General features: G+C 44.5%; 3 protein-coding genes across 5 annotated transcripts in view; all 3 read left to right on the plus strand.

Annotated features, from left to right (window-relative positions):
• The first annotated feature begins 817 nt into the window (after positions 1–817).
• Positions 818–5,252, plus strand: hsp90aa1.1 (heat shock protein 90, alpha (cytosolic), class A member 1, tandem duplicate 1). The gene is made up of 11 exons (XM_056428965.1): positions 818–949; positions 1,805–1,951; positions 2,058–2,424; positions 2,518–2,651; positions 2,745–3,053; positions 3,150–3,315; positions 3,471–3,661; positions 3,776–3,923; positions 4,033–4,301; positions 4,409–4,742; positions 4,850–5,252. Exons 2-11 carry the CDS (start codon positions 1,805–1,807, stop codon positions 4,957–4,959), a joined length of 2,175 nt encoding a protein of 724 aa, XP_056284940.1. The 5' UTR covers positions 818–949; the 3' UTR covers positions 4,960–5,252.
• hsp90aa1.2 (heat shock protein 90, alpha (cytosolic), class A member 1, tandem duplicate 2) lies at positions 5,056–11,281 on the plus strand. The gene is made up of 12 exons (XM_056428964.1): positions 5,056–5,146; positions 5,359–5,607; positions 7,472–7,621; positions 7,789–8,155; positions 8,249–8,382; positions 8,477–8,791; positions 8,879–9,044; positions 9,209–9,399; positions 9,754–9,901; positions 10,011–10,282; positions 10,390–10,723; positions 10,865–11,281. Exons 3-12 carry the CDS (start codon positions 7,472–7,474, stop codon positions 10,975–10,977), a joined length of 2,190 nt encoding a protein of 729 aa, XP_056284939.1. The 5' UTR covers positions 5,056–5,146; positions 5,359–5,607; the 3' UTR covers positions 10,978–11,281.
• A 1,062-nt stretch (positions 11,282–12,343) lies between these two features.
• The window catches only part of ppp2r5cb (protein phosphatase 2, regulatory subunit B', gamma b), a 24,817-nt gene continuing 9,617 nt past the window's right edge, over positions 12,344–27,543 (plus strand). Inside the window, exons 1-4 of one of the 3 annotated variants that reach the window (XM_056427932.1) lie at positions 12,344–12,434; positions 12,964–13,023; positions 14,857–15,022; positions 25,219–25,418. In XM_056427932.1, the coding sequence (XP_056283907.1) occupies positions 12,408–12,434; positions 12,964–13,023; positions 14,857–15,022; positions 25,219–25,418 (453 nt within the window). In that variant the 5' untranslated portion in view covers positions 12,344–12,407. Of the gene's footprint in view, positions 12,435–12,963; positions 13,024–14,856; positions 15,023–22,061; positions 22,234–25,218; positions 25,419–27,543 lie in introns of those variants that run through there. The other 2 variants (XM_056427933.1, XM_056427934.1) reach the window with 2 other exon arrangements.

Genomic DNA, 27,543 nt, shown 5'->3' on the forward strand with positions numbered 1-27,543 from the left:
CTATCACCTGCACCTCGTCAGTGTATTTCAACTCTGTGCGTCTCCAGTCTCAATGTTGCATTTTCTGTGTCTTTTCCCTGTTGGTATCGTCATGGTTCTTCTACCTGATCCTGTTGTTTTTGCCCTTTCTGGAGTTAATTTATTACACATTTGTGACTCCCCTGCTCTACCAGTTGTGTTTTGAACATTTCCTTGATCATCCCCCTCATATATTTTACAATTGATTTCAAAATTAGCAACACTACATGCACGTCAAAGCCCAGGACGGGGCTTACATTGCAGTGGTTGCCAACAAACACATCTTACAGTGGCTGATTCCGTTTCCAAAGTCAATCTGGTGACGAAGGCCGCAAGTTGGTTATTACTTATTTTATAACTACCGTGTAACCTTTAGAGATTCCCCCCAATCCTGCACTGCACACAAATAAATGGGCCTACTGTCCACAGAAAGCCCTGTGGTATGTCTGTGTGTGGCAGCTGATAGCAAAACCACTTCACAGCTGTGACGCTTACTGGGGGGGTATGGGGCCTGAGAGCTGGACAAGCTATCAGGAAAGCGCTCTATTTGAGTGACAGGCACTCCTTGTGACTCTGCAGCCCTATAAGGGCACATAAACTTTAGGGCTCTGGTGTCCCCCCCACTCCCCCCACCCCCTTTCCAGGCCTTTCTTCAACACCCCCTCTTAACGTAGTGAACATATCTTCTGGAAGCTTCTGAATGGAAACTTCTAGAACCCCCGCTCCCACCACCCCCCTCAAAGTATAAAAGACACCGGTGTGTGTCGTGGGGTCTGCATAGATTCACTTGAACACCCCGAAAGAGACTCACTGCTCACAGGAGGAGCAGCTCAGCACACACTCGGAGCACTTCAAGAAGAGAAGACAAGCTCAGTGATACATTTGAAGAGTATCATCAAGAGGCAACTGGTCTGAAAAGATTATATTCAAGGTAAGACTGAAGAAGACATTTTCATTCTATCTTGTTAAACTGCTGGCTTTAATAGGAGGAGTATGGAGAAAATGGTTAAAAATACTTTCTGTAAATTATAATGTATGAAAATTAAACCACTAACTGACAGAAATGCACAAATATAGTAATGGAGAAAAAACACATGTGTAAGCACATGGCAAGCAGGGTGACCCTGGGTGTGAATGTAATGGAGGATGAGCAGGCAAGCCAGGTGGCACAAAGAGCAGATACTGCACTTTCACATCCTTTGTGAGGAGAAGTATCAAAAATATTGCAGTCGTAGGGGTTGATGTTTTTAAATGCTATGAAATCACAACGATGGCAACTTGTGTATGGTCTATTTTAATTAATAAAGCAAATGGAACGGAAGAAAAGTTGTCCTTCGAGGCACATTTATGTAGTTCTGAATGCAAAGGCCTCACTAGTGACGAGATAACTGCTCATTGTTGCTCTACAGTTAAAAAAAAGAAGAAGAAAAAAGGTTGTTTAATTTTTGAATTTCTAGCTGCTGTTCTTTTCTAAACTTAAAGGTGTTAGGTGACACATGGTGGAGGCTTTGGGAGGGGGTTGGGCAAAGCATCCCAACTCCGCCCAGTTAGCAAATGGCAACCCTCTCTGATTGACAGAAGGAACATGTGTTCGTCTACCCTCTGCAGTAGCTAACCTCCAGGAGCCACGAGGCTGCCTTTATTTAATTTTTAAAGGGGTGGAAGGAAGAGATTTTAAATGTAACGCCAGGAGATTAGTTTCGAGATATCCAATATTTTATTTCTGAGCACATTTGTGTATCTTAAGCACAATAAGCTTAATTCGGACACATTTTCTTTCTTTCAGATGCCTGCCGCTGGAACCGTCATGGAGGATGAAGTGGAGACCTTCGCCTTCCAGGCTGAGATCGCTCAGCTGATGTCCCTGATCATCAACACCTTCTACTCCAACAAAGAGATCTTCATCAGAGAGCTGATCTCCAACTCCTCAGATGTAAATGCAAACATTTTGATCATGCATGTTCCTTTTTTGCAAATGTGCGCAGCTCTCGCATGGGTGCAAACATCCCAATGTTAACGAGCTCATCCCTTCCACACAGGCCTTGGACAAAATCCGATATGAGAGCTTGACGGACCCCAGCAGACTCGAGACCTGCAAGGACCTGAAGATCGAAATCCATCCCGACGAGCTCACCCGCACCATAACCTTGACCGACACGGGCATCGGCATGACCAAGGCCGACCTGATCAACAACCTGGGAACCATCGCCAAGTCCGGCACCAAGACTTTCATGGAGGCTCTGCAGGCCGGAGCCGACATCTCCATGATCGGTCAGTTCGGCGTGGGTTTCTACTCGTCCTACCTCGTGGCCGACAGCGTGACGGTGATCACCAAGCACAACGATGACGAGCAGTACATCTGGCAGTCTGCGGCCGGAGGATCATTCACAGTCAAAGTGGACACTGGTGAGTTCTCACAGGGATGAAATATTCCATATTTCTCATCATGGGTATATAATTTGTCTCTGTGCTCATCGTTGGTTTTATTGCTGCTTTCAGGAGAGCCCATCGGCCGAGGAACCAAAGTGATCCTTCACCTCAAAGAAGATCAGACGGAATACTGTGAGGAGAAGCGCATCAAGGAAGTTGTGAAGAAGCACTCTCAGTTCATTGGCTACCCTATTACACTTTATGTAAGTACCATTAGCAAACCCAGTGATAATCAAGTATGAATTGATACTGAGACGAACCAATTCCTAAACTGCCACCTTTTCCTCATATTCAAGGTGGCGAAAACGAGGGAGAAGGAAGTGGACTTTGACAGGGAAGAAAAGGACGAGGAGGTGGCTGAGAAGGATGCCGCTGAGGACAAGGACAAACCTAAGATTGAGGACGTGGGCTCCGACGAAGACGAGGACACAAAGGAGAGCAAGAACAAGAGGAAGAAGAAGGTCAAGGAGAAGTACATAGACGCCCAGGAGCTGAACAAGACCAAGCCCATCTGGACCCGTAACCCCGATGACATCACCAATGAAGAGTACGGCGAGTTCTACAAGAGTCTGACCAACGATTGGGAGGACCACCTCGCTGTCAAGGTAACCATCCAATCACCTCTTTGCAAACCTGATCATGGCGTCATGTGAAGTTCTTTTCAAGCTCATAAATTCCTACTTCATTCTTGTCTCTCGCAGCATTTCTCAGTGGAGGGCCAGCTGGAGTTCCGCGCCCTGCTCTTCGTGCCCAGAAGGGCGTCCTTCGACCTCTTTGAGAACAAGAAGAAGAAGAACAACATCAAGCTGTACGTGCGCAGGGTCTTCATCATGGACAACTGCGAGGAGCTCATCCCCGAGTACCTCAGTGAGTTACATGAGTGACGCATTGCTAATCATTCACACACTGATTCTTCTCAGATATTTCTATATGCATGCAAATTCTTAGTCAGATTATTTTGTTTAACTAATTAGATGTGTCTATCTTTGAAAGGCTAAGCAGTCGTTCTCTTCTCTATTCAGATTTCATCAAGGGTGTGGTGGACTCTGAGGATCTGCCCCTGAACATCTCCCGAGAGATGCTGCAGCAGAGCAAGATCCTGAAAGTCATCCGCAAGAACCTGGTCAAGAAGTGCCTGGAACTCTTCACCGAACTGGCCGAGGACAAGGAAAACTACAAGAAGTGCTACGAGCAGTTCTCCAAGAACATCAAGGTAGGTTAATCCGTCTGAATGTATGTCCTTAACTCTAACCCTTCAGATAAATAAAAAAATCTGAGGTTTAACATATTTTAACGTCTACTATTTGCAACACTTTTCCTGTATCAGCTTGGCATCCATGAAGACTCTCAGAACCGGAAGAAGCTGTCTGAAATGCTGCGCTACTTCACCTCCACCTCTGGAGATGAGGTGGTGTCTCTGAAGGACTATGTTTCACGCATGAAGGACAACCAGAAACACATCTACTACATCACAGGTTAGCAATTCAACTCGCTCCTTTTTTTTCCTCTTCCAATTTGTGCTTCAAATTTGTACTCAAAACAGATTTGGTAGCTAACGTAATAAATTTACATTAACTTCCACAGGTGAGACCAAAGACCAGGTGGCCAATTCTGCGTTTGTTGAGCGCCTTCGCAAAGCCGGCCTCGAGGTCATCTACATGATCGAGCCCATCGACGAGTACTGCGTCCAGCAGCTGAAGGAGTACGATGGCAAGAACCTGGTTTCGGTGACCAAGGAAGGCCTGGAGCTGCCCGAGGACGACGACGACCTGAAGAAGCACGATGAGCTCAAGATTAAATTTGAGAACATTTGCAAGATCATGAAGGAAATACTCGACAAGAAGATTGAAAAGGTGAAGAAAACGTATCCCATCAGTCTAAATGTTCCAGGACGATTGTGCTAATGTAGCACGAACGATTTTTGTTTGATCATAGTAATATAACATTTTATTATTCACAGGTCACGGTCTCCAACCGCCTGGTCTCTTCCCCCTGCTGCATCGTCACCAGCACCTACGGTTGGACGGCCAACATGGAGAGGATCATGAAGTCTCAGGCCCTGAGGGACAACTCCACCATGGGTTACATGACGGCCAAGAAGCACCTCGAGATCAACCCGATGCATCTGATCATTGAGACCTTGAGGGTGAAGGCCGAGGCCGACAAGAACGACAAGGCCGTGAAGGACCTGGTCATCCTCCTGTTCGAGACCGCCCTGCTCTCGTCAGGATTCACTCTGGAGGACCCTCAGACGCATGCCAACCGCATCTACAGAATGATCAAGCTTGGTCTTGGTACGTTCTTTTCTTTTTTTCCCCCCTCGATGACCGGTGACTTTTCAGGAATTAGTCCGCTCCATAAGTGTTTTTGGTTTGCTAATGAATTTCAATCTCATTCATAGGCGTTGACGATGATGATTCTGCAGTCGAGGACCTCGGTCACCCTGCTGAGGAAGATATGCCAGTCTTGGAAGGAGATGAGGACACATCCAGAATGGAGGAAGTTGACTAAAATACCGAAGACTCGTTCCTGCTTTCTTGTTTTTGTAATTGTGTTCCACCTTCAAATAGACATGTCACACTGACCCAACTCTTCTTTCTTGTTAGTCGATACAGCTTATTTAATGGTATTAATGTCGGCCACGGTGTGGCTTTGTCTTTCAAGCTGCTTATCTACAACTACTGACTGCCATTAAGAGGTAATATAAAGTCACTGAATTTGACTTGTGTCTCTTTTTGTAATAACTACATTTCTTTTATAAAAATGCATTCAAATTTGTAATAAAAAATATATATATTCAGAAATATGACTTGCCAGCTCAGTTACTGAGTCCATTACTTGTCTAAGTAACTAAACGTCAACACTGCGTTGGTTCGTTCGAATTCGTTCACCCCCCCCTCCTTCCTCTAGTCCCGCCTCCGCTGGTACGCGCCGCATCATGATTGACAGTCCACGGGAGCCTATCAGCGAGCTGCGTCGCGAGGACGGTTCCAGATGATTCTGGAAGGCTCTGGAACGGATTTCTCGAACGGTCGGTGACAGTAGAAAAGCCACACAGCTAGCCCCGTCAGCGATAAACACCCCACCAGCCGGGTTGTCTGCTACTGCTCCAACCGACACACAGCTCACTCCGGAGGTTTCGCTACACTGAGGACCAAGGTAAATAAATTGTATTTCCTTTTTATATAATGATTTTAAACAGAAATTACTTCGTGATGCCAACTGTTAAAATTTAAAATAACGACACATTTTGACATTTAGAACATTAGCTCCATCTTTATATATTGTTGCAGCTTGGACGTCGGTGTCACTGCTGTATTTGACAATGTAAACCCATTCTGGACATCGATGTAACTAAGATAGTTAGGTTAGCTTCAATGGTGATAGCAATGAGTAAGATATAGTCCATGCAGTCGGCCTATTGCGATACTATAATCCTAAATAATTGGATTTTACATCAAGGTCTGTGACTAAGTAATCTCCCTGGCATTTCAGGGTTATTGGCAAACTTTTTCGTTCCCCAACATTAATTGTGGACGTTTAGCTAACCTGCTAATATCCCGCCGCGTCACCTTTGCTGTTGCTCAAAGCCGGAGCGTTAACGGCCACGTGACCCGCCAGGAATTATGCTCAAACAGGTGCAGACGCGAATTAACCTAAATCAGATGTGTACTCGACCTGAGAGACGACTCGTATATTTGTATTTATTTCATGTTTTACTTTGCAAAGTGCAGGGAAGTCGAGGGCAGTCGGCGGCAGCTCCTCTGATGGTTCAGAGGAGAGTTCGATACCCATGGAAACTGCTAGTCTGGCTCGCCTCTTGGTACCTTCTAGAAACTTGCAGTTCACCCTGGAAACCGACAGGGGGAGACGTTTCATTTCCTGATATGTAATCCAAGCCACGCGGTCTCTGATCAACCAGGCACCAATCGATATATACACTGTCGTGATCGAGCTACATTTGTAGTCTAAACATTTAGTTGTATATTTCTATTGAGATATGGGTTGTTTTACCTATTAGTTTGATATTATCTAGATTGGTAAAAAAGAAGAATCTGTTAAATACAATATACTTTCTTCTCCATATAAATATTTTTCATTTGCATTTTAAGACAATATATTTGTCATTTGAATAAAGACGGAAGCAGGTGGATCTTGTCTGATTTGCCAAAGATGGGTTATAGGTGGAGCACTGAGCAGAGCCGTCTGTCACACCCCCTGCGGCACCGTCGATGCAGCCTTATACTAACCTATCATACGGCTGCACACCTCCACTGATGTTAACTGAAGGGATTACTCAGTGTTTTGATAATGGCACTGAAGGGTAATGGGTAATGTCACTCATTAACATAACCGCCGTGTCATACACAAGCTCAGATTGTGTCTGATGTATTGATTAAAGTATTTGTAAAAAAAAATAGTTTTGCGGTGTTATTGATTCGATTATATTAAGATAAAAAACTATCTTATTTGTCCGATTAGTCATGATAGTGTAAATAAGTACAAAACAACAAACTAAAATATATTAAGAGTGAATGGTGGTTTTTCATTGCATATATTAAAATTGTACATGCATGAATAAATTAATGAGGAATTCTGTGCAGTCTACTGGGACCAGTAATTCAAGTTACACCGTATATAAGAAGGTTTAACATTAAATACCAGCACGGTACCTGAGGGGGATTTGCAGCGCTGTGGTTGTCGTGGGTGTGACAGCGTAGTGACTCACTGTGCTGCAGCCGATCCACAGACCGATGCACAAGGTTGTGCACACAGGTCCGCAACATGAGTGCAAAAGAAATACATAACACGTGAAGCTACCGGGCCGCACGAAAGCGTCCAACATTATTTCTCGTGGCAATGCGTCCAGTGTTCTAATCTAAATAAAATAATTGTGTAGGCCTTGGTGCACTGTGCTTTAAGGAGACAAACGGTGCCAGTTTATAGGATATACATTTTTATTTGCGTGTCATCCATGAAATAAGCATCATCTAAAAAATAGTAATTTCTCCCCTTTCCTTAGATGCCGGAATCACACGACCAACCAATGGAGGAGGAGGCTGAGACCTTCTCCTTCCAGGCTGAGATTGCTCAGCTGATGTCCCTGATCATAAACACCTTCTACTCCAATAAAGAGGTCTTCCTGAGGGAGCTTATCTCCAACTCCTCAGATGTAAGTTTGCCATAGCATTAGCCTTAAGCTGTTTCCTTAATCTCGTTTGTGTGAGATGTTTATTGAGCTGGTGAGCACACAGTAATATTTTGATGATCCACGAACTGCAAAAATCCTGAATATTTTAAGAGGGAATTGTTTAAAACCCCCACCCTCCTCCCCCCCAGGCCCTGGACAAAATCCGCTATGAGAGTCTCACTGACCCCAGCAAGATGGATGATGGCAAAGAGCTTAAGATCGAAGTAATTCCCAACAAAGAGGAACGCACCATAACCATGATCGACACGGGCATCGGCATGACCAAGGCCGACCTCATCAACAACCTGGGAACCATCGCGAAGTCCGGCACCAAGGCTTTCATGGAGGCTCTGCAGGCCGGAGCCGACATCTCCATGATCGGTCAGTTCGGAGTGGGTTTCTACTCGTCCTACCTCGTGGCCGACAGGGTGACGGTGATCACCAAGCACAACGATGACGAGCAGTACATCTGGCAGTCTGCGGCCGGAGGATCATTCACAGTCAAAGTGGACACGGGTGAGTTCCCACAGGGACGAAATATTCAATATTTCTCATCATGAATATATAATTTCTCTCTGTTCTCAACGTTGGTTTTATTGGTACTTTTAGGAGAGTCCATCGGCCGGGGCACGAAGGTGATCCTGCACCTGAAAGAAGACCAGATGGAATACATTGAGGAGAAAAGAATCAAGGAGATTGTGAAAAAGCACTCTCAGTTCATTGGCTATCCCATCACACTGTTTGTAAGTACTCATTTGCGTTCACAACAGTTAACCTGCGGAAGTAAAGTAATGCAGAGAGCACGGCCAGTGACTGAGTCCTTTAAAAAAAATTCAGGTGGAGAAAGAACGCGACAAGGAGGTGAGTGACGACGAGGACGAGGAGGAGGAGAAGGCGAAAGAGAAGGATGAGGATGAGGACAAGGACGAGGACAAGCCTGAGATTGAGGATGTTGGGTCGGATGAGGAGCACGACAAACCTTCAGACAAAAAGAAGAAGAAGAAGAAGATCAAGGAGAAGTACATTGACCAGGAAGAGCTGAACAAGATCAAGCCCCTGTGGACCCGTAACCCGGACGACATCACCAATGATGAGTACGGAGAGTTCTACAAGAGTATGACCAACGACTGGGAGGACCACCTCGCTGTCAAGGTAGGTCCCTTCATCTTTTACTTCTCCATATCAGACATAGAGGAACATTTACACCACAACTGACCTGATCCACCCTCTTACTCGCAGCATTTCTCAGTGGAGGGCCAGCTGGAGTTCCGCGCCCTGCTCTTTTTGCCCCGTCGCGCTCCCTTCGACCTCTTTGAGAACAAGAAGAAGAAGAACAACATCAAGCTGTACGTGCGCAGGGTCTTCATCATGGACAACTGCGAGGAGCTCATCCCCGAGTACCTCAGTGAGTTACATGAGTGACTCATTGCTAATCATTCACTTTCTATTACTTCTAAGATATGGCTTTAATATTATGCAGACTAAATGTTCGTATGATTATTTAGTTGCACAATAAATGAAGTTTGTCTATCTTTGGAAGGCTAAGCAGTCGTTCTCTTCTCTATTCAGATTTCATCAAGGGTGTGGTGGACTCTGAGGATCTGCCCCTCAACATCTCCCGAGAGATGCTGCAGCAGAGCAAGATCCTGAAAGTCATCCGCAAGAACCTGGTCAAGAAGTGCCTGGAACTCTTCACCGAACTGGCCGAGGACACCGACAACTACAAGAAGTGCTACGAGCAGTTCTCCAAGAACATCAAGGTAGGTGTCCTCGTCTCACGCTGGTGTTCATGCAGTTCTTGATTACTGTTGGTTGCGCTGACCTTTGATGCACTGGCCATCTGTCTGATCCTTTGGCCATGTTGTCCTAATGAAAAGCTGCTTTGAGACTCGCTTAGTGCTCCATACTGGCATCTTCTCTTTGAATGGAGGCGCTCAGATGATGGTTACACCTTGGGAGACTAATATCAATGTTTTTTCATGTTTCACCAAATATCAGTCTTATTTTGTAACTCTTATAATGTTTCAATGTCAATTTTAGCAGAATGAAACTGTTCCACTGCAACTACTCCTTCAACTGCATGTTACTGACATTCAGTTGCATTCGTCTTTCAGCTCGGCATCCACGAGGATACTCAAAACAAGAAGAGGCTGTCTGAGCTGCTGCGATACTACACCTCTGTTTCTGGGGACGAGTTGGTGTCCCTGAAGGACTATGTTACCCGCATGAAGGACAACCAGAAACACATCTACTACATCACTGGTGAGGATGCCCATCAAACTGCTCATGTTTAATTAGAAGGTGTTTTAGGATTGAGGCAAACTGAACATGATATTGCAGATATGTGTGGTAACGTTGCCCTGTATTTCAGGTGAGACCAAAGACCAGGTGGCCAACTCTGCCTTCGTGGAGCGCCTCCGCAAAGTCGGCCTCGAGGTCATTTACATGGTCGAGCCCATCGACGAGTACTGCGTCCAGCAGCTGAAGGAATTTGATGGCAAAAACCTGGTCTCGGTGACCAAGGAAGGCCTGGAGCTGCCCGAAGACGAGGAGAAGGAGAAGAAGAAGCATGAGGAGACGAAGGCTCAGTTTGAGAACCTGTGCAAGATCATGAAGGACATCTTGGAGAAGAAGGTGGAGAAGGTGAGAAGATTATAAGTGAAACTGAGGCGTTGTATAACTTAATGTTGTATAATCTGCTGTTGTGCGATTTAAGGCGGAAAATGATTCATAATATTTGACCTCCGCAGGTCACGGTCTCCAACCGCCTGGTCTCTTCCCCCTGCTGCATCGTCACCAGCACCTACGGGTGGACGGCCAACATGGAGAGGATCATGAAGGCCCAGGCTCTGAGGGACAACTCCACCATGGGCTACATGGCTGCTAAAAAGCACCTCGAGATCAACCCTGACCACCCCATCATTGAGACCCTGCGGCAGAAGGCGGAGGCGGACAAGAACGACAAGTCCGTGAAGGACCTGGTCATCCTCCTCTTCGAGACCGGCCTGCTCTCCTCGGGGTTCACCCTGGACGACCCCCAGACCCACTCCAATCGCATCTACAGAATGATCAAGCTGGGCCTCGGTGAGTATCCGTGTTCATTGTACAGCTTCCTAGGCATCTTTATCGACACTTTATGAGCTATAAATGTTTGCAGGGACATACTTTTAACTGCAAGTTTAATTTAAAAACAAATAATGGCTTCTTTCCTATTTTCTTTTTAAGGTATTGATGAAGATGATTTGATACCAGAGGAAGTGGTCTCTGCTCCCATCGAGGACATGCCCCCGCTTGAAGGAGACGAGGAGGACGCATCCAGGATGGAGGAGGTGGACTAGGCTTGTTTCTACGCCCTGCTGGTGTTCAGAAGTAGTTCTATATAAAACGTAAAGTTAAATGTTGTAAATGAGCCTGGGATGACCCGCCTCTCAACCTGTTTGACCAAATCCCTGTTAATTATGCAGTTCAGATTTATTTCTTTAGAACTTTTTTTTAATGTCACTATTTGTTACTTGAGTTTCATCAATGCATTTGTTTTGTATGTATTGACATTATTTGTGTTCTTACTGTAACTAAATATATCAGAATTAATGCCGCTATTTCAAATGGGTGGGACCCAAAAATAAAGGTTAACCGTGTTAACATGTCATGTTTTGTTCAACCGCACTGATTTTGATACGTTTACAGCATGGAGAGGGTAACAACAATGCACAAGGGTACAGGAAGTACAGCCAGCGGCAGGAAGTGTACATTCAGTTAAATCATGTAAAGCACAGTGACATCATCATTGCGTGTATGATCCTAACCGGCATGTGACGTAGCCATAACTCTTAAAAAGGACAAATGGAAACCCGCCCTGATGTGAACCAGTAGCTCATAAAACAAATTCCACAATACAGATTTAGTTTTTTACAAGACTAGCTGTATTGACATGGGACTTGAAGAGAATAAAAAATTAATAAACTCCATAGGAGTAGAACTGTATTTCAAGGCCGTAGACCAACAGTCTACCACTAAAATGTTCTAATTGGGCTAGAGCAGGCGTTTAGGAGGAAAAGCACAGGTATAACTAATAACCCTTAATGATGGCTTTGCGCTAAGTGCTCACGGAAGGCATTATCCACACTTCTGAGGATTTATCTGATTAATCACACTTGTGCTTTTCCCTACTCTGACATGTTAATGTCTTAAGTGAATTGGGCCTATTCCAGAAGCAGGGCCTATTAACATTGACAGAGGCAAAAGATAATAATGGAGGGGGGGATTGATGAATGAATTCAGAGGGCAAAATATACATTGTAAGAGACTGCAGCTCCAGGAGATGGCAGTAATACAACAAAGAATGGCTGCGACAAGCAAAAAGAAGGCTCGACCAAGCTGTTCACATCATTTCGAGGGAAATAGATGAGCCAAACATGCTTTTTGCTCAGCAAATGACAAAGAAAACACTACAATCTGAGAGATGGAGGTGCATAAATGTAATAAGTCACAAAATAAAGTATATATCGTCTATATATCGTTGCAGTCCACCAGCCATGGAGAGACATGATTTAAGGCCGCGGTCTCGTGCGTTGTAGTGGCTCCCGTCACCGGCAGGGAGCTCCCCGCTGACGCGCGTCACTCCAGTGACGTCAGAGTCAGCTGACTGACGGCAGCCAATCACGGGGCGAGGACGGGCTGCACCGCTTTCAGCTCGCTTGCCCGGAGAGTTGTCACGGTTTCTAGTTGTGGAGTATCCGAGAGGAACAAGGGCGGCAACGGTTGTACGATGCCGAATAAAACGAAAAAAGACAAGGTGAGCGAGGAACGAGAGGCTGGCGACGGTTAAAAAAATACTGTTTTTCAGTTTATTTATTGATAAACCGGCGTTTATATAAAAAAAGAAGAAGACATATCACGTTAATATAGTTGCAAACCGGGCACTCATCAGCAGTTAGGCGCTGCTCTACCAACACGTTAGTCTAGCTATAACCTACATACATAACGCCCCTATGCAGATACAAGGTTGTGTACTTTGAATGCGTATGCTTCTGGTGATTTGTGGGTGTTTTATAAGTGTTAAATACTAAATATAACGAACGTTAGCTGAAAGCCGGGGTCGTGAGACTTTGCTAGCGACTCTGAAGTAACGTTAGCCGGCTAGCAGGAGACTTGGGAGTGTGTGCAAGCCGACTGGGTGGGCATGCGTGCTATTTTTAGCTTTTTGCATGGCGGCGTTCACTGATGGACTGCTTACAAATGTTGAAGACTCGACGTCAACTGTTACGTGTGACTTGTGTGTTAACCCGTTAAACCTTTTTTTGTTTTTTTTGTTTTACCCCCAGGAGTCACAGAAGTCTGGCAAAGTGGGGAAGAGTGGAGGACAAGATAATTCAGAGCATGAGGTAACGCCAGGGATGAGCCAGGATACTTCTTTATAGAAACGTCCTCGTAGAGTAGACCGTAGGACCTTGTCTTGCACAAGGCACAGTTAATAGAGCATGACAATGGGAATGCATTCATCAATGACATAATTAGCTCTGTGCCCTTTACTGCATTTTGCAGACAGTTTCATCCAATATTAATATGCTTTCCCAATATTGTTCTGATATTTTTCAATATGCCGTAAACACGTTGTAAATACATGCCTTTGTGTTTGCCTTCCACCCCGTTTTATTAGCACCCGTAATCCACCAGACAGATAAACTGACTTCTTACGAAGCCAATCAGAACTGTACAGCTAGCAGGATGAGCAAATCATTAATTTCAGCGAGCACTACGTGTCATCTAGTGGGATCCCATTGTCCTTGACACATGCAGCATAACATGAGGCACTCAGTAAATACCTCCAAGGAGAGTAACAAGACAGTCGTGTGTTTATGTCAAAATAAATCAGTGGCAAGGAGACTAGCTTCTAATCAACAAATGTGATCAAATTGCACGGGCAAAAAAAAATAAAGGACAGGTCGTCTTTAATTCTACAAAATGGAAAAGGAGAAGAACACTGTACGGGATTTATGTGTCAGAAGTGAATCGAACTCGTATCAAAAGCTAATGCACCGATTTACAAATCATACTATTATGTTATGTCCAATAAAACAATGAAAAATTGCTCCTGGTCCGCCTGGCCTTTTGACTTTTGTGCTTGCATCTGGATTGGGTCACATCTGGAAAAGCTTACGGAGTTGCTTCAGCCCACATTACAAACTTTGTGTTGCTCTTGCCATAGCATAGGCATCTGGTGTGAATCATTACATCACATTATTACACTGCATGGTCCTGAAATGTGTTTGTCAAATAGTATGAGGGTGTCCAACGGTACCAGGTGCACAGTGGGGTTTCAAACACTATTCTAAAAGGCATCTGTTAACAAATAAAAAAAAAACATCAGATTGAAGTCTGACTTCTTCCATGACCTCTGCACTCACCATATAAACATCACTGAGCTTTTATGGAAATAGTTCAATCTCCTTTGTTTTCCAAATAACTGGATGCCGTTTGAAAAACCTTGAGGCATTTCTTTCCCTGTCATGACAGTGGACATCTGTTTGTGCAGCAAAGTGGTGTCCTCCTCTTTCCTAGACATTTAATATTTATATTGTACGGTGTGTTGACCACCTGCTCGTTTGTTAGTGGCGGATGTAATACAGAGTCAAGTTTAGTGTAATATGAAAATACACACTATAAAGCTTAAATAAGTCAGCTGCTCCCTGTTTTGAGTCCCATTTAACAGACACAAATGTATATATATAAACCTATATTTCTATCCTTTTCTCTTATTGCTAATTTGTTATGCATAATAAAGAAGCACTGTCGACCTTCTGAAGTCGTCTTTTTCAGCCTCTTAGCGATCTCACACTGGGAAATACCAACGAATAGCAGCAGGCAGGGTAGCTGTTGAGTTTCTGCAGCCATGCGGCAGATCAACCACTGGCCCCACATTGTGTCACATTTTTAAATTGCTGGCGTGCCCAACGTGTGTGTGTGTGTTTTGAGGAAAGACACACACACACGTTGGGCAAAGCGTCACAGGTTCATGGTCTTGGTGACATCATACAAAACACTGTTGTTAAGTAAATAATGACAGTGTATATAATTAAAATGACCCATCTAGTGTTTGGCAGCCATTCACACATTCTTATCAGATTCCTAAAGAGGTACTCGCACCCTCTTTCACAATCTGCGCTATACATGCCGTGTTGGTGTCACTGATGTTTTTTTTTCTGCTCTTATTTCAGCAGAGCTCTAACAGGAAGGGCAGCAATAATGTTCCTCCCACCACGCAGCTGCTAAAGGGGAAGCAGCCAGGTGCCCAGTCACCTGTCAAAAAGGACAAGAGGCAGAGCTCCTCTCATTTCAGCTTGAGCAACAACAGGGAGCTGCAGAAACTGCCGGCCTTCAAAGGTATGCACTGGTAAAATCACAAAATGCTGTCATCTAATCGCATATTTTGCACATGCATGTAAACGCACACAAGTGCATTTGGTAGAGCTGCTCTTCCGGGCTGAAAGGTTCTGCAATTTGCCTTTTTTAGTGGGCAAAAATAATGAATTTTCAATGTTTTGAAACCTGAATTCAAAACTCAAGATGTCTCCCAGAAGCCAAACACAAAGCAGATGTTTTTTTTTCTTCTTCAGGCAGGTTGAGAAATTCCTGCGACGCATCTTGATGAGTGCATGCCTCGCATACAGGCACACTTCCAATCACACATTGTTGTTTTCTGAGACGTCCATGAACGTCCCCTTGCTGCATCACCGTCATTGTAACACCGAGCTGAGCATGAGGTTACGCAATACACGGAAACGGAGGACGTGCATGGCATGGACTTTGTGCTGGATTTAACCCAAGCGTCTATATTTAGTGGTAATCCAGAGATAAAGCTTTAATTCCATGCTCCTTGTGTTTTAGGATGCTGCCAGTGACCAGCATTATCTGCCGACACACTCCCATTCCTTCTCCGTTCCTCCCTTTTGTGGAAGAGAAAGTGAAAAAAAATCTTTGCAGATGTCTATTGACGTTTCACTTTCATATCTAAACTCAATACCGGCATCGCGCCAGATGGAAAAGCAAGGAGTGGGCATTGCCATTCGGCCTGCGGTCACACGGCCTATGCATGCATCTGCGCACGCACGGATACACACAACAGTGTTGTCCGCTGGCCTCTCCCAGCACAACGAGTATATAACCTGGCAGTGTACTATAAACAAAGCACAATAGGTTACCAAGTACGCGTGCAAATAAATACAAGAGTCAACTAGAACGGGCACTCGGTAGAGCGCATACCTTCGCATATCACAAGATTGGGCATTGAATTATGAACATTTTGGCATTAGTTTCATGCCAATTGGATAAAAATTGACCGCGCTATGGTAAAAAGAAGATTTTGACCTTTTCATGACCTTGACCTTGACCTTTGACCCGATTGATCCCAAAATCTAATCAAATGGTCCCCGGATAATAACCAATCATCCCACCAAATTTCATGCGATTCAAGAAGATGTTGACCTTTTCATGACCTTGACCTTTGACCCGATTGATCCCAAAATCTAATCAAATGGTCCCCGGATAATAACCAGTCAATCCACCAAATTTCATGCGATTCGGTTTAAAACTTTTTTTGTTATGCGAGTAACACGCATACAAATAAATAAATAAATAGACGGCGATCAAAACATAACCTTCCACATTTTCAATGCGAGGGTAATAAAGATATGACCTTTTCGTAGTCAGGGAATTTGCAGATGAGAGTGGAAATGAGATGCACCGCTAGAGCCGGTTGTTCTGCGGGATGCAATAAATAGTTAAATGTCTGGGAATTTATCAAACCTCAGAAATTAGGGTGGGAAAAAAACCAAAGCATGGCAGTGTGGTGTAATTGGAGAAAAAAAAGTTGAAAGCCTTTTGATGAAGTTTTGATTTATTCTCCAGAAACAACTCGAGTGCCTTTTTGTTGAGTTTGTCTTCCTCACGCTAAAAGCCGCTCGCCTCCAGTGAGCGCCTCACGACAACGCACCTGATCCAAGGCAGCGCTCCTCTCCAGGGGGACTTTTAAAATGTTATTTCTCTCTTTGGAGGTCCTTGCTGCTCGGCCACAGCGGAGTTACGACCGGTGACCGGCGGCCGCTGTGTTCATCGTGTGCCGTTTGCTCACCGGTCGGTCTCGTCGGGTCATAATGAACGGACTCGCAGCGGAGTCGATTCTGCCACAAAATATACCGGTTCCTTAATCTCGGTGAGCCATTACCCTTGTGCTGTGTCAAGAAACCTGATTTCTGATAGAGGCGGCTCTTTTCCCACGCCACCGTGGGAGCGTTGATAACATTCTGCAAAACAGTATCCCGCAGCGGCCCGGTCGATGTTATCGCCCGGTCCAGACAGGCTCCTCGCTCGGCCTGTTTTCATCTCCGTGCTTGTTCGCCGCCTCCCGGGGGGGGGAAACGCGTGTCAGATGGCCGATCCCCTGTACAGCAGAAGTCATGTCAGGTTCTTTTCTTAAAGACGTCTTTGTTCTTTTATTTAATTAAACGTCTGTTTTTGATCGTATCTACACAACAGCATGTCATTTCTGTCTCTAGTCCCCCCCCCCCCCCCGTAGCATCATGCAGCACCAGAAGTCGCATTAAAATAAAGACATATTTAATTTATTATCCGTTAAAAATACTATACGGCTCTCAATGAAATATATTTAGAAATATTTGGCTTTTATGGCTCTCCCAGTCAAAAAGGTTCCTGACCCCTGTACTAAACCGTCCCCGCGTTTACATCCGGGAGCACAGCAGGTTCCATGCTTCTTCTTCTCACAGACCTGGCATGCAGAGCTTGTTTCATTGGCCCCACCAAAGTATTAAAAACAGCCTGAAAGTAGTTTTTGGGATGAATCTTTCCTCCTGCAGGCGATTTTAAAGGTGCACCTTTATTTCTCTCCACGTCACGCCCAAACAGACTCGCCAAAAGCACAACAACAACAACAACAACAACAGTTGTTGCCTCTTTTAAAGCAGGTGCTTTTCTCCATGAAGCATCTGTCTGAGGGGGTTTGTCGCCATCTTGTGGTGAGACAAGTATTTGTGTTGGTGACTATCATGTTGATTTAACTGGAACAAAATGTTCAGATGTCAGGATGTAATGAGACCCCCCCCCACACACACACACACACATATCTTGACCATGCAACACAAACAAAACCACCGATTCAGAGGCGTACGGTCTGTGTTAAAGTTTAACATGCCAAGTGACATAAATTATACAACAGGGAACATATTATATTTTTTAGTGCGGCACATATTTAGAATAATTATTTAACCATTCAGTAAATATGAAATATTGTGCATTTAGCTTGCAGATAAACACTTTTATTGGAGGGAAAGATTCATATCTTTTGAATTAATCTATCATGAGGACAAGTCATTAGTTTTCTACGCTTGTTCTCAGGTGGCTGTCTGTTCAGTGTCGTTTGAACGGCCCCGGGTCTCTTGAGGATGTGAGGCGATGAGCCTCTGTCTGGTTCGAGCACCGCGAGTGACAGGAATATGACACGTTTCCTGTGGTTCACCAGAACGCGTCTTCGGCTGTTGACTTCTTCCTACGTCCGCAACCGACGAGAAAACAAGCGATGAAAATATAGTTTCTACGTTTTCCATTTGGGGGGAAACGAAAGTTACATCACTGCTCTCAAAATGTATCGCGTCTGAAATACTTTAGACCGTCAGTGTGGTGGAGTGTTTGTTATGCGTCAGACCTATTGGGCAAGAATGCGTAATGTTGATCTGAAGTGTAAAGCTTTTCATTTTTAGATTTAAACGACAATGTTTAATTTTTCGAAATTATATGTATTACACTACCGTTCAAAAGTTTGGGGTCATCCAGACAATTTTGTGTCTTCCATGAAAACTCACTTATTTATCAAATGAATTGAAAATTGAATAGAAAATATAGTCAAGACATTGACAAGGTTAGAAATAATGATTAATATTTGAAGTATTAATTTTGTTCTTCAAGCTCAAAGGAAGGCCAGTTGTATAGCTTATATCACCAGCATAACTGTTTTCAGCTGTGCTAGCATAATTGCACAAGGGTTTTCTAATCAGATATTAGTCTTCTAAGGCGATTAGCAAACACAATGTACCATTAGAACACTGGAGTGATAGTTGATGGAAATGGGCCTCTATACACCTCTGGAGATATTTCATTAGAAACCAGACGTTTCCACCTAGAATCGTCATTTACCACATTAACAATGTATAGAGTGTATTTTTGATTAATGTTATCTTTATTGAAAAAACAGTGCTTTTCTTTGAACAATAAAGACATTTCTAAGTGACCCCAAACTTTTGAACGGTAGTGTATATTTTTAGTGTTGTGCTCAGATACTTGAAGCAGGATGCCAAAGGGCAAGCCAGGTTTCTGGGAAGGGTTTCCTGGCTCAACCACTCCTGCAAAAGTTGTGAAGGAAAAAAACCTCCCACACCTCACGACGGCAACTTCCTCTTTTAAAACCTTTAGCACGAAAAAAAAAAAGAAGCAAAAAGCATAATTCACTATCTTTGATCAGCTGTTGAAGCTGTCGATAGTTTGGTGAGATTTTGCTCCTCTCCAATATATTTTAAGGAACAGCCTTGAGGAAGTAAAGAAACGCAAGTGTGGAAGTAATTTGTAATGAAATGTGTGTAAATGCGACCACATTATCTGCTTTACCAACCGGGGAAAGCTCTTTGGCAACTTGTCTACTGCCGGCTTAAAGGTGCAAATCGATAGCATTTCACCCAAACTGACAATCTGCAGTCATATTTTGTTTTAGTCACATTTATGGTGATTTCTCATGAGTATATTTAGTACACAGGTGTTTCCTTTAGCTCGTTTTTAAGCTCGTTCCCGTTCGCTAATTTTTTAGCTGAGAATCTAATCGGGTTTTCATGTTTTCAGCCTCGGCGTGAAGTCACGATAATGAACACGACGTCTCCCGTTGGAGTGGACGGGGCTTTCCGTCGCTTGGAAGCTGCTTGAGGGCGACATGGAGTTCAGCTCCTGTTTATTTATTTTTAAAAGCGCCTCAGCCGTGTTGCTCTGTCTCCAAATACATCTGAGCCGTAAGCGTTTCATCACACAGAACCACGACACCGAAGATCAGGAGATCAGTAAATAAACCACTCGACTGCTGTAAAGGATGAATTTGGAACGCGGGCGAGCACAGTGTCCGCCCTATCCCGGGACCCGACTCATGATGCCTCACAAGTTCACTCTCTCTCTCTCGCAAACGCCCAGACGCGGCGAAAAAAAACCCACCTCGCGCTCATGAGTGCATGTGCCAGAAGGAGCGTTTTTTTGGAGAGGATCTGTAACAAGTGGGCGTGTCTCAGCGTTGTCTCGGTCGGAACAACGGATCTTCTGATGGGAGGTTGCCTCATGACTCGGGCGCAGAAAGGCAAGAAAGAGCCCTTTATGGAGCCCGCCGCTGCCGACAGACGCCACCGTTGTCGACGGTTGGACCGGCCCGACTCGATGTTCTGTTGCACGGCCGCTCCGTGAGCCAGAACTCAATTCAGGAACATCCAGTTGCACAAGTTGCAGACGTAAGGACCCACGGGGTCATCCGCGGTTGTGCTCTCCTCCCCCCCCCCCCCGGGCGCTTCACAGCAGCCCACTGCTGCTTAATAATAACTACGGATGGGTTAAATGCAGAGAAGAATTTCATATATGTAGAGAACTTTATGTAATATGACGATAAAAGTCTTTCTTGTTCTTATGAAAACTCAGCAAATAATGCATCTTTGTGCGCATTTTACCCAAAGTAACTGCAGACATAGTTTCTTTGACTTAAAAATACACTGCTTTAAATTGTAAGTCTGTAACGTTTCCCAACTCTATTATATATATATATTATTTTTTTTATCTCAAGAACTAGCTTTTATTTGCTGGACAAAATAAACCGATAGTCATTTTTACATGTAAAAAGACAATTTGACTTTCTATTTTAAAATAGTACAGCAAATTACATTTTCATTTGTAGTTTCTCTCTCACCGATTATCATGCGGTGCCCCTTTTATTAAAATGTGCTTTGGTCCTGCAAACTTTAGCAAATTCAAAGCTTTTTATAAGCAATAATATAATAATAATATCTATTTATCCTTGTTCGGTTTTACAGGGTGTTCATATATATAATATGTGTGTGCGTGCAGCATGATCACACACACACACACACACACACACAAAACAAATTGGTGAAAGTATGTGATGATGGTGCGATGCTTGGATGCACACTATGACTCGACCTTTCCACCTAATGGAAGGTCGCCTCCGTCCACCGAGCTGTCCGACATGCAGATGGATGTGTTTGAAGGGCTGGTTGAGTTTGTGATGATGGTTTTAAGTGCATTTTAACCGTCTGCGTAGATTTGCCCTTTCCCCCGCACGGCGTTGCAACGCAGGGTTTCGTCCCCAGAGCCGCCGAGCGCGTCTCTCCGCTCGCGCACATCCTGTCTCGCTTCCATCGAGCCTTCCCGCTTCACCCGGGCCGAGGCCGCGCCGCAGGAGAGACCGTTTCTTATCGTTAACGAACGTCAGATTCTGCGTTTTATTTGGAAAAAGATGTCTAAAGTTACCCCGGGGCGTTCGTTTATATTTTACTTTGTATACTTTGCACAGTCATTGTATTATATTTGTGTGTGTGTGTATATATATATACATGTTTCATTTTATTTATATACATATATATACTTCATTTTGTATTTTACTTGTATACATCTATATCTTTCATCCCTGTTTTTTTATATTTATATTTTATTCTCGTGTGTTTAGTTTATTGGTGCTGCTACTGTGACGACAAATTTCCCCTTGGGGATTAATAAAGTATATATCTATATTTCGTTCGTTGTGGTTTCGTGCGTCTGCTGTTTTCCATGCGTTGGACGAGAGCGTTGTAATTATGTCGGTCGGAGTTTTGTTGTCGGGTTGCCGCCTTGTATATACTTTCGTAAGTCACTTTCTTAAACTTCTTAGACCTTTGCACTGTTTGTTTTGTACGGCACTGTTTTGTGTTGTAATGTATATTTTGTGTAAGCACACTGAGTCACTTTACCAAGTAAAATTCCTTGTTTGTGCAAACTTACTTGGCCAATAAAACCTGATTCTGATAGCTGTGAATGAGAACAAAGACCTACATGTTTGACAGGAATGTTTCCAGGCCGCCGTCTTGTGTCTCACAACAAAATGAGCCGAGCTGACGGATCAGCCGCCTGTGCTTTGAAACCCCCGACAGATGAAGCCGCTCGCGCTCCAATCGCAGCACCGGCCCCGCCTCCCCCCCCCCTCGACCCGCCAGCCAATCCCATCCCTCATGTTTATTCATACCGACACTCGGCCCATGTGACCGCAGCCGGCCAATTGGGCGGCTGCAGCGGGGGATGACATCACTAACTCGCTGGTTCCCTCCAGCAGCAGGGGAGCTTCATTTTCTGCTCCGAGTGTTCGTGCTAAAATGGAGGCCGGCTCCTCGCCTTAGCCCGGGCTGCGCGCTCCTCCCCGATGTTGGCATGCTCTAGAACCGCCGGCGGGATGGTTCTGGACGCACCGACCACCAACGGGCCTTTCCAGCCCGTGGCCCTCATGCATTTTAGAGGTGAGAACAGGAGATTGTCTTCCTCCGCTGCGCTTGTGTTTCACGGGGAGACGGGCGAACACGTCGCTGACGGTTAGCAGCTGCAGTCGCTCATTTGGATGGATGTGTGTGTGTGTGTGTGTGTGTGTGTGTGTGTGTGTGTGTGTGTGTGTGTGTGTGTGTGTGTGTGTGTGTGTGTGTGTGTGTGTGTGTGTGTGTGTGTGTGTGTGTGTGTGTGTGTGTGTGTGTGTGTGTGTGTGTGTGTGTGTGTGTGTGTGTGTGTGTGTGTGTGTGTGTGTGTGTGTGTGTGTGTGTGTGTGTGTGTGTGTGTGTGTGTGTGTGTGTGTGTGTGTGTGATATATCCCCCCCCCCCCATCAGGACTGCTGATGTCATAGGAAGTGAGGTCAAAGCGTCTCCGTTGTGTCGTAGATGAGTCTCTGGTGTCGCGTGCTCTTTGAAAATGTTGTTCTTGTTGCTGGATGTGCAGTCGGCTCCTGAGCTACCGGCTAAACGTACGAACTGTCACCGACAACCAGTAGAAACCGACTAGAGGAGCTCTGAATATCTGTTTCACGGCAGATTTTGTTCATATATTTGTCTCAATCCACCGTTCCACACGCAGCCCATGAACGCACGGCGACGGCGAGATGTCCGTTTCGTGTTGCGACTTGCAACGACCTCCCGATGTCTCAAAGCGCGAGGCAAATGCGGCGCCGTGCTCGCCACGCGCATTTGCATCGACACGGAATAGGTCCAGTGTTTGTTTATTAATCAGTCATTCGTTAAATATTCACCTGTAGACATTGTGGGATTCGAGATGTATCCGTGGGAGCAATTTGTGGCCCAGCCTGGTTTCCTGCGAGCCGGCTGGAGCCTTCAGATGAGCAAAGGTTAGTTGGCCGTCCGTGCAGAGAGGCCCGCGTGTGATGTCTGCAGCGGCACAGCGTGTCTCTGAATATTTCAGGCCGGTTCAGAAACCCCAGTGCTGTTGTGTAACGGGAGCTGGCAGCCCTCTTGGCACTCGGGGGGGGGGGGGGGGGGGGGGAGGGGGTGATGAGATGAGGAGCTCGTGGGTGGACCCGTGGTTCAGCTCATTTAGTATCGGGCACCTACCGCTCGGCTACGGATGAATTAAACCTTAATATAACTAATTAAACTTTGAACACAAACTTATGGTCATCAATAAACTAAAGCACTTTTAAAAACACTTCGCTTTGGTGCTTTTTTCCATTGATTACCTTTGCATTGAAAATGCGGAAGGTTATGTTTTGATCGCCGTGTATTTATTTATTTATTTGTATGCGTGTTATTCGCATAACTCAAAAAGTATTAAACCGAATCGCATGACATTTGGTGGGATGATTGGTTATTATCCGGGGACCATTTGATTAGATTTTGGGATCGATCGGGTCAAAGGTCAAGGTCAAAGTCACGAAAAGGTCAAAATCTTCTTTTTACCATAGCGCGGTCAATTTGTATCCAATTGGCATCCAACTAATGCCAACATGTTGATAATTCAATGCCCATTCTTGTGATATGCGAAGGTATGCACTCTCCCGAGTGCCTGTTCTAGTTTGTTCCTGTATTTTGTTAAATATGAAGAGATTTGTTTGTCTTTCCACACGGACGTCTCGTCTTTCCCGCTCAGGGTAAACGTCCGAAGCGTTTTTGCAGGTATTGTATCCGCTAGAGAGAGAGCAGGGAAACGGGACTCTACTACACCCGACGTTATATTCCTTTCTGGCAGCAGCTCCGCAGTTTACCGTTGCAGCTTGTCGGAACGGTAAACTGCGGATCCCGTGTGCGAGCCGTCGGTTCGGATGGAGCGACTGAAGTATGATGTTACTGCAAAGCTACTTCCAGACGTGTCGCTCTTCTACACGCCGTCTGAATATAGACGCAGAGTTGTGTCGTAACCAGTCGGCGCGGACGACTTGTTCCGAGGTACCGCTCTGCACAAGCGGCCCCCGAAGGCCGACGAACGCTCGGAGGAACGAGTCGAGCGACGCCTCGTCCGCCGCGTCGGCGCTTTGTGAATGTGTTTTCATTAACCCTCCTGTTACCTTTAGGGTCAATTTGACCCCATTCAATGTTTAATGTCGGTGTTCTTTCAGGTCAATTTGACTCCAGGCTGTTTTTCACTGTGTCAAACATATAAGAAATATCAACTTTTTAATATATTTAAAGGGCTATTTAGGTAGTCAACAAACAAACATAAAGTACCTCACACTTAAACTTGGGAAACAATATTAATTATATTTTTTTTTTGGAGGTTTTAATTGCTGGGGTCAAATTGACCCCGAGGGTAAAATATGTTAGTAAATATAAAGGTAACAGGAGGGTTAAACATTGTATGGGGTCAAATTGACCCTAAAGGTAACAGGAGGGTTAAAGAAAGACGCTCAAAATATAAACAATTAACAAATAATATATTTTCTCAAATGTTCATGTTTATACCGAGATTTCAGTTTAGTCATGGAAATCTGGTTAAAAGTCCTGGAAATCAAAATATGTAAAAACCCTGGACTCTATTCTCTGTTCACACAACAACAAAAAAGAAGTTTACACAGGGTGAGTAATGTACATATCGTGGGCAACGTATTCCTTTTTAAAGCTTTTGTACGAGTTGTGAGAGCCGGGTTCGTGGGGGGGGGGAAGCAGGACAATGAGTTCTCAAAAGAAACAAAGCTCCGGAGCATAAAAGTCAATCCCTCCACATGTGGGGAAGCGATTTACGAGGACCGCTTTAGCTTTGTTCATAAACGACGGTCAGGCACTCCAGCTTCATGCATGGCTTTTCCTAAATATTCAACTTTTGCCTATTTACCTTTTCCCTCATCTAGTTTTGGATTCCTTCGTGAGGGCTCTTTTGCCCGCGACCGTTTCTCAGATCCGGTGTTAACATCCGGAACGAGTCCTTCCCCAGTTTCCTCCCGTTAAAGCCGAAATCTTCCCCCCACGAAATGGCAGATATGTGACCTCCTTGCCCCCTGTGTGTCCCGCAGACGTCCCCCCCGCGGAGCAGGAGAAGCTCTTCATCCAGAAGCTGCGGCAGTGCTGCGTCCTCTTCGATTTCCTCTCGGACCCGCTGAGCGACCTGAAATGGAAGGAGGTGAAGCGGGCGGCCATCAGCGAGATGGTGGAGTACATCACCCACAACCGGAACGTCATCACCGAGCCCATCTACCCCGAGGTGGTTCACATGGTGAGCATTTCCCGAACGCTGACTTGAAGCGAGCCGTCGTGGGTACTCTGGCTCGCCGTCTCAGGCGAACGTCATTCACCTCCGGGGGTTTTTAAAGGTTCCTGTAAACGAGGCGAAGCGGACGCTTTTGTTGCAGCCTCGACAAAGAATGTGGTATTTTCATTTCCTCAGCGCCGGTGCAGGAGGCGATGTTGTTTTTAACCCTCCTGATACCTTCAAATTCACTCACATCTTTTACCCTTTTTGACCACAGCAATTAAAACTTCCAGAAAATGATTAGAATTAATATTGTTTCCCAAGTTTAAGTGTCAGGTACTTTATGTTTGTTTGTTGACGACCTAAATAGCTCTTTAAATAAATAAAAAAGTTGATATTTCTTATATGTTTTACACAGTGAAAAACAGCCTGGGGTCAAATTGACCCCAAAGAACACCGATGCGTACAAGTTGTGTTCAGGACATTGAAAACATATCATGTGAATTTTATGTTTTCCCAGTTGTCCCCAATAAATTAGGAAAAGCCATGAAATATGAAGCAAAAAACATGACGTCAATAATTTTTTTAGAGACGTTAAACATTGAATGGGGTCAAATTGACCCCAAAGGTCAGAGGAGGGTTAAGCTCCTGTTGCAGACATGTGAGCTTCAGATTAGTGAGCCGGGTATCAGACTATTGTTTTAATTAAAGTCGATCTAAATTCATTCTTTCGGGCAGCGCTGTATTTTATTTTATCCGTCTGGTTACATTTTATATTCGGACACAGTGATAGAATTTCAATTATTTTCAGTAATATCATAACCCTATTATCTTTGGGGTCAATTTGACCCCAGTCAATATTTAACGTCTCTAAAAATATGATTGACATCATTTTTTTTGCTTCATATTTCACGACTTTTCCTAATTTACAACTGGAAAAACAACTGGAAAAACATAAATCACATGATATGTTTTCAATGTCCTGAACACAACTTGTACGCATCGGTGTTCTTTGGGCTCAATTTGACCCCGGGCTGTTTTTCACTGTAAAAAATATAAGAAATATCAACTTTTTTATTTATTTAAAGGGCTATTTAGGTAGTCAACAAACAAACATAAAGTACCTCACACTTAAACTTGGGAAACAATATTAATTCTAATCATTTTCTGGAGGTTTTAATTGCTGTTGTCAAAAAGGGTAAAATATGTGAGTACATGTGAAGTTAACAGGAGGGTTAATAAAAGTGCAGGTGAGTCTTCTCTTAGGATTCAGCGATCTTCAATTGGAGGCGGTGGAAGTTTATTCTCGTGAATCCTTTGACGGGTAAAGCCACAGGTTTCCTTCGTTCTCCTTTCATCTCGTTCCTGTTATTCATTAAGAAACGCAAATCACATCTCCGCTGATGAAGGCCCCTCGTATATTAAATTTGTAAACTAGAACGGGCACTCGGTAGAGCGCATACCTTCGCATATCACAAGATTGGGCATTGAATTATGAACATGTTGGCATTAGTTCCATGCCAATTGGATACAAATTGACCGCGCTATGGTAATAAGAAGATGTTGACCTTTTCATGACTTTGACCTTGACCTTTGACCCGATTGATCCCAAAATCTAATCAAATGGTCCCCGGATAATAACTAATCATCCCACCAAATTTCATGCGATTCGGTTTAATACTTTTTGAGTTATGCGAATAACACGCATACAAATAAATAAATAAATACACGGCGATCAAAACATTACCTGTGATGGATCGCCTCGGCTTCCCCCACCTAGTCATGCGATGCTGCAGCTGGCGTGAACTTATTCGAGACGACGCGCTCGTGTCCGGCGGGTCCGTGGATCATGTGACTCTGTAGACGGTCGAGGTTTAATAATGCCAGTGACTCGTTCCTGAGTTTCATTTCTGTGAATAAGGCTCGGCTGTATATCACGAAACGCATGTGACCACGAAGAGCCATATGACTCCGTAGACTGACGCCGTTGTTTTCGTATTCCCTGAACCTCAGTGTTGTGATCTGCGACGTGTTATCCTCGATCTTTTCATGCTTTTGATGTGGACTTTATTTCCTCGCCATGGGGAGGGAATGTACTGTGGTTTTCTGCAGCCCTGCCAGCAGTACTTACTGGTTTCAGACCCATTTC

The sequence above is a fragment of the Pseudoliparis swirei genome, chromosome 12, assembly GCF_029220125.1.
Source record: "Pseudoliparis swirei isolate HS2019 ecotype Mariana Trench chromosome 12, NWPU_hadal_v1, whole genome shotgun sequence".
In the NCBI taxonomy this organism is placed as follows: Eukaryota; Metazoa; Chordata; class Actinopteri; order Perciformes; family Liparidae; genus Pseudoliparis; species Pseudoliparis swirei.